Consider the following 13,983-nt stretch of genomic DNA (forward strand, 5'->3'; position numbering starts at 1 on the left):
AGTGCCACTAAACTCCATCCAAGAGTGGTGTTATTTTATTTTTTAAATGAAAACGTTGCATTTTTAATAAACAATGAGGATTTCTGGTGGCTGACATATTTTGCTGAATAGATTGAGATTAGGTTTGCATTGTTTGTGAATAATCTCTTTGTTATAAACCGTAGGCTTGTTATATAGCGGCTGCGTGCGCTGTGCCGTGCGCAGCACTTATAATTGGCTGAGGTTAGTCAGCCCTTTTATACAAGGGCCGCGCTCGCGCACGGCAGTGAGCGTGCATCCGGCCGACAGCGGGGAAGATGGGGAATACAATGATTTTGCGCCGCTACCGGCGCTGAAACGTATGTATATGTGTGTGTGTGTATATATATGAATGCATGTGTACGTATGTATATGTGTGTGTGTGTGTATATATGAATGCATGTGTACGTATGTATATGTGTGTGTGTGTGTATATATGAATGCATGTGTATGTATGTATATATGTGTGTGTGTATATATGAATGCATGTGTACGTATGTATATGTGTGTGTGTGTGTATATATGAATGCATGTGTATGTATGTATATATGTGTGTGTGTATATATGAATGCATGTGTATGTATGTATGTATATATGTGTGTGTGTATATATGAATGCATGTGTATGTATGTATGTATATATGTGTGTGTGTGTATATATGAATGCATGTGTATGTATGTATATATATATGTGTGTGTGTGTGTCTGCACAATGTTAATAAATATTTTATTTTTTTCAATGTGTTTTTTTTAAATAAATAATAAATTACACATCACATACACACACAATCACACACACACACACATATACATACACATACATATACACACACACATACATACACATACATATACACATACACACACAATCACACACACACACATATACATACACATACATATACACATACACATACATATACACACACACACACAATCACACACACACAATCACACACACACACACACACATACACATACACACACAATCACACACACACACACACATACATACACACACACACACACACACACACACACACACACATATACACACACACATACACTCGCGCACAGTATACACACAAAACGTGTGCGGCACGTGCACGCGCCTTCGCACAGGCGCGCACGGCCGCACACAGTATATAACAGCCCTTATATGTATGTTACATTATGTTTACTACATGCAATTAGTGTCATGTACATTGTTGCATTATGTTGCCTTCCATTGTTCACCTGATTGCGTGTCTATTGAAAGCAGAGCCCAGGTTCCTTCTGCTTCTTTCACGAGGCTATTGAGTCCGACATATCTTTCTACTCTTTAAATAGAAGTTGAATCAAACGAATGTGAAATGCCAACCCTCTCAAGCATTGACAACTGCATTAAAATCTACCAGTACTCGTTGTAGTTATTCTCTTCGCTGGTAAGTAAAATGCATCCAGAAATATTACATCCCATTCCAAAGCAGATGCAAGCCAAGCTCGTCATTTTATTTCCACTGAGCAAACTAATTAACAAATGAAAAGAATTGAGTGTCTTGTTTACAGAATAGTGTTGCTTTAATTTGCTCTTTGTTTTGAGACCAGGTTTCAAAGTCTTTGTTATTTTCTGGCATCCTTTTATGGCGTATTTAACTCCCAACTCAGTGATGGGATTAACAAACGTATTACATTAACAAACAGATGACTTTGAATGTTTGCAGAAAACAAACTTTCGGATAAAAAAAGACTTTGTAAAAATGTAGCCTATGAAATAAAAAGATACAATCTTAATTGCCTGAATTTGCTGCATATCTTGGGTAAGTAGTTTTCCCATTTCTGACACCATGTGCTCCTTGCTATCTGTTCCACTTTGCCGTGAACAAAGTTGACGAGATTTTCTAAGACATGAAAAATGATTAGTATGCATTTTATAATGCCAGTACTTCAGCATTAGGTGATATCTTTTTTAGTGGACTAGCAATGAATATTAGAAGACAAGCTTTCGAGAGTTCTCCTCTCTTCCTCAGGTTGGGCAGCTGCTTGTCTTATAATATCAATTGTTAGTCCGAATCAAAAAGGTATCACCTGATTAAGTAATATTCCTGAAATGAAGATACTGTTGATATTACTGAAATGTACTGGGGGGTGGAGGGGGGCCTCTGGAGAAGGATTGAAGGCAATGTTCTGTCTCCATTTTGTCTGATTTTTTATGTCTTTAGTATCCATTTTGTGTGTAAGAATGGGGTGTGAGTGAGTTTTGCTCTTGGCAGATTTACGACTGTGCCTGTAGTTTACGCCCACATTCCTAGTATAAGGTTGTACCTGGTTCCTTTTACAGAGCTGTTTTAACCAGGTTTTAATGATCTGTAAGATGATTGGTTTAAGAATGAAGGAGTGGTTCTGCCTGGTAACCTATTTTGAACAAAGGAATAAAAAATGTATAAAAAGGCTGTTTGGGCACTCCCTGACAGAGAGCCTTTTGGACTTTTGAATGTGTATGATCATACTATGCAATAAACTTCTCATTATCAACGAACCCTGTTTGTGCGTTTGCAAACATTGACACACCTAACACTAAAGTACTCATTTACTCTTCACTATCGCAACTAACACGACTATTTCTACTTCATTCATAATGCCAGTAGAATTAATAATCCTACCTGAACTGCTTTGCCTCTTCTTGACTCTGTTGTGCTCATATTTTCCAAAGGTAGCTTTACTTTCCATCTCAAACATGGGAGAAGACGAATCTTCAGCTGCTGATATATGGCAAAGCTTCTTTTTGGTACTATTGCATGAGTTGGGGTAGTTGATTCCAGACAGACACCGGGAAACAGAAGATTGGGAAGTACCTGAGAAGAAAGAGTTAGAATGAATTCGGCGCTGCAGAATATAAACATTCGTAAAAACCGAGAAAAAAATAAATATTATTTCCTGTGTTCATTGTCTGGAAAACATAATACTAATAAAAATAACAACAACTTTATTTCATACTGTATATTGCTTTTCTTCCCATGGGACTCAAAGCGCTTCACAATTACAGCACAGCATGCAGTACATAGCACATAGGATTGTTACAGACACAGTCCCTGCCCCGTAGAGCTTACAATCTATGTTTTTGGTGCCTGAGGCACAAGGAGACAAAGTGACTTGCCCAAGGTCACACGAAGCGGACTACGGGAATTGAACACTCCTTCAAACTCAGTGTCGTCGTTTACCGAGTGAGTATCTCTACTCACTGAGTCACTCCTACTCATGAAACAGACGTACCTGTTATGACGGCTAATTTCCTGACTCCTGAATGTATGATCTTGTTAAATTCATGCTATTCAAACAGTTCAATGAATTCATACTAATGGACATTGGCTGCTGCTCATTCCCAAGATGCACAAATGCAATTATTCAACAGTTGCTAGGGTTGGCTGACCTGTAGACAATTAGTACATTTCATTCCACAGGCCGTACCATTTCAGACAAGATGGATTTTCTCTCCTTGGGCCTGGTGCCATCATATGGACAGGTCCATTCTTGCATGAAAGAAGAGGAGGTAAAAATCATAGTTCCAAAATGTCAGTGGAATCCAGAAAGGGATGCCATGGTATTAAAGGACTGCGATTAGCTTTTACAGTGTTACAACATATGGCACGTAAAACCCTAAAAAGTGCACAATGGGTAGCCTGATTGTTCTTCTTCTCTTCTTTCTTCAAACCACACACACTAAGCTTATGGTGGGTAAAATAATTAGAATAATCCAGAACTTTACAGGTGCTAAAGAATGCATCTACATGTCTTACTCCAGGGGGGCTCAACTCCAGTCCTCAAGACCCCCTCAACAGGTCAGGTCTTCAGGATATCCTTGCTTCAGCACAGGTGGCTCAATCAGTGGCTCAGGCAAAGACTGAGCCACTGATTGAGCCACCTATGCTGAAGCAAGCTCTTTGACTGTGCCACTGATTGAGCCACCTGTGCTGAAGCAGGATCTTCAACTGCGTCACTGATTGAGCCACCTGTGCTGAAGTAGGCTCTTCAACTGAGTTACTGATTGAGCCGCCTGTGCTGAAGCAGAGGGATCCTTAAAACCTGACCTGTTGCGTGGGTCTTCAGTACTGGAGTTGTGATCCCCTGCCTTAATCAGTTTCCACAAGTTCCACAGAACTGGAACTGCGGGTATAAAGATCCTGGAGGTAGACAATTAAATCAACGGCCTATCGCACTTTGCAGAGCGACACCTGAAAAGGCTGAAGGAGAAGCTTAGTAGTCAGAAGCGAGTGAACCCCTTTCCAATAGCAATGTCAGTTCTTCTTGTGACCTTGGGTCTGTCACTTTATCTCTCTGTGTCTCAGGCACCAAATACAGATTGTAAGCTCTTTATACATTGTCAATCAGAATCAATTCTGGCAAATGGTTGTTTGTTACGATTTAATAATCTATATAATCTCTAAAGAAATAGGGATGTGTGGGATTGGAATGGCACAGAATGCACATACACTGAATATTATACTGTGTATTTATTTCTGCCGGAAGTGTGAAAAATGCCCCCAAAGATAACTTGCTTCAGAGAATAATGGTCCACAGTTGAATGATGCATGCAGTATATAACTTTGCTAAGTAAGCACATAAGCTATTATTGCATTAGAAGTATGTGTTTTATACGCCTTGTTACCAGTGAAAGATCAACGTGCATTTGCTTGTTTTAGGCCCAAAAGCCTGACATCAAAAATCACGCCAATTTGTTTAATGGAATATACAACACGATGCAATTATTAATGGATATTAAAAACATCACACCTAAATAAGAAAAAAATGCAGTAACACGAACAGTTATTGGGTATTTATTATAAAATTCCCAATGGAGCACTACAAAAAAAGTGTTTTATATAATAAACTGAATCAATGTATGTCTAATATTTCTTTGAAACTGCTGGAGGACTTGACAAAGAAGAAGAAGAAGCGAAGATGATTAATATTCAACAGGGGAAAAGCAAAGGCAATTCTTTTAAATAGTTTTCTTGAACCAGCTATTATCCAGAGAGAAAAGTGAGTAATAGCCTCTCTCTAGTAAACAACCCATTTTAATAGATGCCCCAGTCGTGTATTAGCTCTTATAATAGGCACCCAATATTGACAGATTTATTCTAAATGATTCACATTTCTTTGCTGCACAGTTTATGTTGTGTGTGAGCTTTAAAGATGTACTGTACCGCTAAATGTCCTACTGCCTGCATCAATGTTAGTCTTAACCCTTCCAGAGGATGCAGACAGTGCAGAAATCTCTCAGTGCTATTTGATACGGATGCTGCTGGTGCTGGAGACCCACGGGAAATGTCATTAAATGTTCTTGAAACAGCACATTTCAAGGCCATATCGTGACAGGGAAGCTGGGCAGACATGTTCCATGTAATCTGTGCATTCAATATTCAAATCATAAATAGCAAATAAATGTAAATATGTCGCAGATGCCGACGCTGTGGTACATTGCAATATTATTCTCTGCAAACATGCAAACTCCATGCTGGCTTAGAAACGACACCAGTGAGATGTGCCCCATGCCTGTAACTAATTATCTGGTAAAACAACTGTTCTGCATGCAAGTAACATACAAGTAACAGCACTTTCCTAGCACAGATCTGTTGCTTCTTGTAAATCTTTAAAATTAAGCTCTGTATGTACCCAAGGCGCACGATTTAGTAATGAACAAGTGAGTTACAACCGAAACTAATTATAGTCAACAATGGACCCAACTGATGTAATTTTCCACAAACAGCACTTACTAGATGTAAACCTTTTTCCATGACTGAAGCAGCTTTCAATCTGGTAATATACTAAGTTTTAATGTACGCTGCAAAAACCAAATGAGAATTAACCTCATGCATTCTATTGCATCAATCCGTAATCTAATACTTTGTTATATTTTATAAGCATACAGCTATTCCCCTGGGAAACACACGTTATATTTGATTTGGTCTATTCACTCTCCGTGAAGAAATGACACGGGTTAAGAGTATCCAGGATAGTAATGGATTATTCCTGTACTTTAACAGTAGCTATTTATTCTCCTAGCGTTGAGGTTGACGTCAGGTTTGTTGTCATCAGAGACAAGACTTGAATATTCCCAAAGCAGTTACTGCAGGATAGAGAGGAGCTCGGTGCACCAGCTACATTATACCTCTCAGCGCATCATCATCATCATCATCATCTCAGTGCATCAGCTACAGTACATCTCACTCAGTGCATCATGAAACAGTTTGATAGAACAGATTCTGCTTTTACCTGTGCAAGACATGCAGTTAAAAAACCCTCACTGGAGAGAAAAGATATAGACAAGCCCATGCCTGTGACACTGGTAATCATGTATAAATTGCTGGCAAGACGCCGCATAAAATGAACCACTATCAGCCTATAGTCTTAATTTGCATTTGAAGTGACAGAAAAACAAATCAATTACCCTTACAACCCGCAATGTGATTTTTATTTTTTATTACATTTTGAAATAAACTTTAATTTTTTTTTTATTGTTTAAGCTATGCTGTTTTATTCGTTTGGAGTCCCAGCCAAAGATTATTTATTGGTATCTTTATTCATTTCCAACATGTCAAGAATATAAACACGGCAACTACCACACAGCAAAAACAACTAAAAGCCAATAAGAGAGGAAAAACACCAAATACTCTTGTAATGAAATCAGTAATAAATATGGGTACAAAGAAGGGCTGTTAAAATAGTTTCCATCAGTATTATCTAAACATATTGAAATATATATAAATGACAGTATTTACCGTCTGCTATAGCTGTCTGCAATTCTGAGATGCTGAAGGATGCTAGAGGTGACACTTTCGCCGAATGCTTCTTCATTCTGGGAAGTTTATATCGCTGGGATCAGGCGCTTGGTGTTAGTTCTCCTGCAGTCCAGACAGTGCGTCTACTCCAGGACTGTGTGTAGCCACTGCCTGGTACCTGGGTGTCGTTTTGGAGATGCTGCGGTGAGCTAACGAGTACTGATTTGCTGTTTCCCTGGGAAACCATTTGCAAAACATTCAAACAATGCTTGACCTATGCCAGCACTTTTCAGCATTCAATTGTTAGGCTCAGCAGTTAATGTGCAAAATGTATTAAGTAACTCCAGCACCTTCAACAATCAAATATTGCAGCCTCTCTCAATGATAGCACAGTGTTTGCATAAATAAATGCTCGGTGCTCAGTGAGATATAAATATCCTGTTTATTCGTGTAGTGGCTCAGAAAAAGAACAATTCCTGCGTTCCTACCAATTGGGCTAAAATATACTAGTGACACTTACATTTAGAACCTAAGTCTGTGTAACACAGGAATCATTTGGTTGCATCTTCTGATAAAAACATGATTCAAGCCTGCCACCCTCATTAAGGTAACCTCCATTTAGCAGGTACCTGCACTGAATATATGCAATTTGTTATTGCTTTGTGGACTAAACTTAAATAAATGAAGTATACGCTTTTGTGATTAATTGCACTAAATCACAAAAGCATATGCTTCCTTTATTTAACCCCTTCAGAGCACATTCACATATTTCACAAAGTTTAGTCCACAGGACAATAAGACATTACATATATTCTGTGCAGGTACCTGCTAAATGGAGGTTACCTTGATGGGGATGGCAGGCTTGAATCATGTTTTGATCAAAACAAGCACGCAAATTGCTCATTTGTTACACAGACTTCTAAATCTAATATATTTTCTAAACCTGTTTTTTTTTTTTTTAGAAGATTCTACCATTTTGAAGCTGCAGTTCAAGCAATATCCGATATGTGTTTTTTAATAAATTAGTTCTGTACAATGAGAAAATACTTTCATTTTAAAACGACTCTGAATGACATGTTTAATGTATTGTAATGTAACAAGCCTTTTTTGTTTCTATAGCAACCATTTACAAAGTTACAGATACTGAGTCAATATTCCTCTGCAGCCATTTAGTGAACCCCCAAGCCGAATCTTCGCCGATCAATCACAGGAGAAATGAACAATCGGTAACTTAGCTAATTACTTATCATTGTGTGGATTGTATTGATGCACAGATTAAAGGGGGAAATAAAAAAAAATAAAAAATTAGCAGCTTGGACTGCTGCTTTAAAAACAACACAAAAACGCAAAATAACTCCCAAAAATACAATAAATAAAAACAATACCAACAAAAACATCTGAAGTTTTTTTTGGTGGGAGGGGGGCTCGAATGTTACTCAGATGTGAAAATGTGTTCCTAGGTTCAACTTGGAGTTCGAATCAACAGTCTAATTCTTGATCTGCTCGCCGCGGAATTTCGGATCGAACTGCGCCACCGTCAACTTTGGATTTTTAACCCGCGAACGCGCCCGTTCTTAATAGCAACCAACTCTGGCAGCTCAAATATCATGCCATCAATTATTATTATTTAGTTATTTATTTAAACAAGCTCAATTGTGTGTTAACCCCTTCAGCGCCGGGGGATCCTGCCACCTCTGGCAATACCTGATCATGTGATCGCGCCTGAGCGATCACATGATCTCAACGTCATTCCGGTGTTGTAGACCAGGGGGGCTCAACTCCAGTCCTCAAGACCCCCCCAACAGGTCAGGTTCGAAGGATACCCCAGCTTCAACACGGATGGCTCAATCAGTCCCTTCTTCAGCACAGGTAGTTCAATTAGTGTCTCAGTCTCGGAGTGGGCCACCTGTGCTGAAGCCGGGATATGCTGAAAACCTGACCTGTTGGGGGCTCTTGAGGACTGGAGTTGAACACCCCTGTTGTAGCAGGAAGGGGAGCTCTCAGATTGCAGTCAGAGCTCCATGGGAGCGCAGATCACCACAATGTTCTCCTCGAAAACAAGCATAATGCCATGACATATAATCATATCATAAGGCTCCCATGGTGTACACTGTGCTGTACAGTACGTCCATACAGAACTAGAGGGTTTCATTTCACTTTGCTTCAAGGGTTTAAACTAATTGCTTCACTCTAATGGTCGCATTCGATTCATTTTGCAATTTGTGGGAATGTTACGGAGAGTTTACCTTTCATGGCTTCAGTTAAAACCACAAAACATTTCGATATTTATTACTTGATTTTAAAGCACGTTTACAGACCATAATCTAATCATCTGTTTGGCTGTCTTTCTCATTTAAATTTTTGCTGCCAGAAAAGGGCAACAACAAATTGGTTTGCAAACGGTTAAAAACAAAACCTTTGTGTCCTCCATTAAATGACACGACGTGTACATTCTTTTCATATTAACACGCTTTGGGTTTATTTGATGGCAGGTAATGTGGCGTTACTGATTTTTCAAGGTTACTCCTATCAAGGCCGCGGTGCATTATGGGAATGGCTGACTGACATTTCTCTGGATATCGCTGCGGCTCAAACCTTGTTATGAGGAATTGTGGGACATCAGGGAATGCTGGGAGATGGCAACATGGCAGCTTGGCCGTCAAGGCAAGGTAGTCAATGGGATATAAAATACATTTTACAGTTATCTGCGTTGTGCATGGGTAGGTTTGTTTGCCCTAGCTTTGCTTCCACAGACTTTGATCAAGGATATATAGCGTGTAACCTGTTACAGGTGCAATCCCACATAGTCAATGTTGAATTTCTTAGGGGGCTCTTAATGTTGAAGTGTTTGTCAATCAAGTGTTTTCTTTCCCCCCGCCCTGTCCTTATCAGAGAGCCAATAAAGATAAGGGGACACAGGGAGGGGGCTGTACAAGTGCTTGCTGCACACAGTGACATCACACAGTGACATCACACAGTGACATCACACAAAAGGGAGCAGCCAGATGAAACCAAAGCCATCCCAAGTCTAACTTTAATATTTATAGGTGCTATATTTGGGTAAAAAAAAGTATAAATTACCCAGATGAGGCCCCTTAAGCAAGTTAGTAGGATTGGTTCACTTTGGTCCTAGAAGAGATTACCCCTTTACAAGCTTGTTTACGGGTTGAAGAGGAAGGAGATGCTCTTACATCTCAGGAGAGGTTGAGATCCTCTTTGTTAATGGAAATGATGCCAAAAGAATCCAGTTGTCTCATCATGAAGCAAGGATGGAATATTATCAAGGACACAGAAAATAAACGGTTAGATTCAGTCAGGTATTTAAAAGGACAACCTTATATAGCTCACCCCACAAAAAAAACCTTTAAATAAATTCTATATAATTTGAGCACTGGTAATAAAACTGACACGTCTCATATACTCTTCATTTGTTAAGTGAAATAAGTATTTAAAGCCTGTGAAGGAGCGGCTCAGTGAGTAAAGGCACTGACGCGACCGTGGTTCAATTCCCAATGTCATCTCCCTGTGATCGTGAGCAAGTCACTTTATCTCCCTGTGACCTTGGGCAAGTCACTTTTATCTCCTTGTGCCTCAGGCACCAAAAATGTAGATTGTAAGCTCTACGGAGCAGGATTTTGTGCCTGCAAAATTATATGTTCAGTGCTAAACAGTAATTATTATTTTTCTGATAACCACAATTATAGAAGGAATTTCTATGTGGAAACCGTTGGCTCTTCCAATAGAACCGTGTGCATTTATATTTTAGGGTTCTTTACAGAAAGGGCATTTAAAGTGTGAAATTCATTAACCATGGAGACTGGGATGCCAGATACTACAGATATCTTCAAGAAAAGCTTGGCCATCTTTTTAGAAAGGAAAGGTATACAGGGATATACCAAATAAGTAAACACGGGAAGGATGGGAGTAATCTGATTGCCAATATCTGGAGTCAGGAAGGAATTAATTTTTCCCCTTATGTGATATCATTAAATTATATTTCACTGGGTTATTTTGTTTGCCTTCTGCTGGATCAATATACTGTAAGAACGGATGTAGGATAAAGTATCTGTCGTCTAAATTTAGCATAGGTTGAACTTGATGGACGCATGTCTTTTGTTCAACCTCTTCTACTATGTAATTATATTAAACCAATAAGATGCATTCTGTGTTTGAGAACGGGACACGCTGCATAATGCTGCGATTATTGTTGTGGCGTGCGAGTGACATCACACGGGCCTGTCGTTCGCGCAAAACATGCACAGAGGCATGGTGGGGGCGTGGCGGACACGTCACCAGGCTGGTTCGCCCTCATTGGCTGAACCGCACACGTGACGTGGACGTCACGCAAAAAAAACTAATTAATTTGTATTTTCAAAAATCGCCCACGCTACCGCCCCGCAGCGCTCGCACGCACGCACTATGGGTGGCCTCATTGAGGAACACACATTTGTACACGCAGCACGCAATGTCGGGCGTGCACACGCCCACTACAATCGCGGCTAAGAGTCTATCAGTGAAATTGTTGACTTGTGTGGAGATTAGGGATTTTTTTTATTAGGAAGAAAGCAGACAACCAATGCAGTTTCATCTAATTATTAGGGAGGCTTCTGGGTAATTAATGGGCAATGGGAATCATCTGTCTTGAAGCTGGTTATGTATCTGTGGGAATAGTAAAAAGGTCAATTGATCATAATAAAAAAAAGCCTCCAGAGCTCCACTAACGAAGGTGTTGATATAATTCCTAAAATGCGATTTAGTCCTCATTAGAGAAGTGCTGGTTTTATTTGGCATACAGTACATAGCAATGGGTTTACGCAGGCAATAGCACGGCAGGGTGTGGGATTATGGGGAATGAATGACATATCTCCAGCAAGCAGGGAGGAACGAGGCGTTAAGCACTAGAGCAGGAGTGGCCAACTCCAGTCCTCAAGGGCCACCAGCAGGTCAGGTTTTCAGGATATCCCTGCTTCAGCACAAGTGGCTCAATCAGTGGCTCAGTCTTCGACTGTGCTGAAGCTGGGATTGATTGAGCCACCTGTGCTGAAGCTGGGACTGATTGAGCCACCTGTGCTGAAGCAGGGACTGATTGAGCCATTTGGGACCTGAAATGTTGTCTTTGCACTGTTCTTGGCTGTCACATTACATGGAGAATTGCATTGTGAAATTGTGAGTAGAGAGTTCAGACATACGACATTAAATCCAGGATTAAGTGTAGCATAGATTATGTGGTCTACCCAATCAAATGCCCTCGGGGCCTGATCCATACAGGTAGAACCAAAAGAGAATTACGAAGCAAGTTTACTGATTAGCGTAGCCGAATTCGTTCAGTAACGGACAAAAACTCTTTGGTACAATATTCTCATTCATTCTGTTACCCATCTTGCCTCTTTCCTACATTGTATGGGGATGTAACACGTTAAGATGCTGCATTTACTATAAAGGGAATGTTTGGGGATTTTTACTTGGGATACCCTCTCTCCCAAGAGCCTCAGCGATGCGCTTGAGCATCACTGATTCCTGGAGAAAAGATAGATTTATGGTTGTGTGGTGAGAACTGTCTTTGTGTACATTTCATGAATGAAGTAGAAAGCTGTGTTTCATATATTGTTGGGGGTTTTCTTTATTCATCAACATAATGTTTTGTGCCCTTTACATTTTATTCTGATTATATAAAAAAAAACGAAATGTTTTATTGTCATTTACGTGATCATTTTTAATCTTTATTAAGGACTAGCTGAGAGACCCGGCATTGCCCGTGAGTTAAATTTCCCGCTGGGAGGGGGGGGGGGGACGACGACAGTGGACAGGAGGGGGGACACACAGTGGACAGGAGGGGGGGGGACAGTGGACAGGAGGGGTGGGGGGGGACAGTGGACAGGAGGGGTGGGGGGGGACAGTGGACAGGAGGGGTGGGGGGGGACAGTGGACAGGAGGGGTGGGGGGGACAGTGGACAGGAGGGGGGGAAACAGTGGACAGGAAGGGGGGTACAGTGGACAGGAGGGGGGGGACAGTGGACAGGAGGGGTGGGGGGACGACAGTGGACAGGAGGGGTGGGGGGACAACAGTGGACAGGAGGGGGGGCAGTGGACAGGAGGGGGGGGTTGCTTAAAATTTCCGGGTCCCTCCTCTCCACTCCCCCTGTATGTTTCTCCGCTTCCCCCCTCTCTCTCAGGGTGAAAGGAGAGAGAGAGAGAGTGTGGCCGAGGGGGAAGAGAGTGGCAGTTGGGTGACGTCAGACCCACCAATCTGATTGGCCAGAGGCTGAGGACCAATCAGATTCACCGCAGCTAGCACCAACCTTTCGATTTTATATATTAAGATGGGCAGATTTGCGGGTTCAAAATCCAAACTTTGTGAACTTTGAACTATCTAATCCAAGCCAAAACCAGAGAGAAATGAGAGGAATAAACCTGTGTGGCGCTACAAGCCCAGTAGACACGCGTGCATCACGCGGATGCATCCACATTAACCCTTGATGTACCGGAGTCCTGAGTATAAAGCGGAAAGCTGTAGCTGTAGCGAATGAAACCCACAAGCAATCACATAGGTACAGGGAAAAGCTGGCCACGGCGATCTTTTTAAACTAGGCACGTTTCAATAAAGTTTTTGTTATTTTTTCTATTGGCCTCCAATTCCACGCTTTTTGCTGTGCTCTCAGTTTTCCTTTTTTCCAAAACCAGAGAGAGGCTCGTCGTCTGAGTCATTTTGTTTTGTGTGTTTTTATGGTTTTTAGACTTCAAAGTTCAAAAAAGGTTGCTCGTTTTTTTTCTTTTTTCTTTAAATGACTGCTTATTTTGAGTTTTTTCCCCATAACTTTTAGCAAATTTAAAAACGTAAACAAACTTTCAAGCAAAACCAAAACATAAAAGAAATGCACAGAACCAAGACCCCAATGAAAGTGCCCACCCATAATCTTTGTATGTGTATTTCAGCAGGATGAAGGTTTCTTGTTTGGACTTTTATGCAGACATGTTTGATACGGTTATGGGATTTTGAATAAATAGGAGATGTACATTTCCCTTTTGTATTATATGCATGTAAATATTATCGCAATGTTTGGAAATACGGATGTTTGTAACTTCTCAAATGAGAGTGCAACGTACAGGCGATCCTCGGTTATCCAACGGAATCCGTTCTGGGAGTAGCGTTGGATCGTGAAACCGTTGTAAAGTGAGTCCCATGTTAATCAGTGGCGATGAGCATTGGA

General features: G+C 40.7%; 1 protein-coding gene across 2 annotated transcripts in view; it reads right to left on the reverse strand.

The window, feature by feature from the left end:
- Positions 1–13,983, reverse strand: part of SLC35F4 (solute carrier family 35 member F4) — a 78,042-nt gene that overhangs the window by 17,769 nt on the left and 46,290 nt on the right. The window contains exons 1-2 of one of the 2 annotated variants that reach the window (XM_075614775.1): positions 6,776–6,976; positions 2,660–2,851 (exon numbers count right to left, since the gene is read on the reverse strand). In XM_075614775.1, the coding sequence (XP_075470890.1) occupies positions 2,660–2,851; positions 6,776–6,851 (268 nt within the window). In that variant the 5' untranslated portion in view covers positions 6,852–6,976. Of the gene's footprint in view, positions 1–2,659; positions 2,852–6,775; positions 6,977–13,983 lie in introns of those variants that run through there. The other variant, XM_075614774.1, reaches the window with a different exon arrangement.

The sequence above is a fragment of the Ascaphus truei genome, chromosome 9 (assembly GCF_040206685.1).
Source record: "Ascaphus truei isolate aAscTru1 chromosome 9, aAscTru1.hap1, whole genome shotgun sequence".
In the NCBI taxonomy this organism is placed as follows: Eukaryota; Metazoa; Chordata; class Amphibia; order Anura; family Ascaphidae; genus Ascaphus; species Ascaphus truei.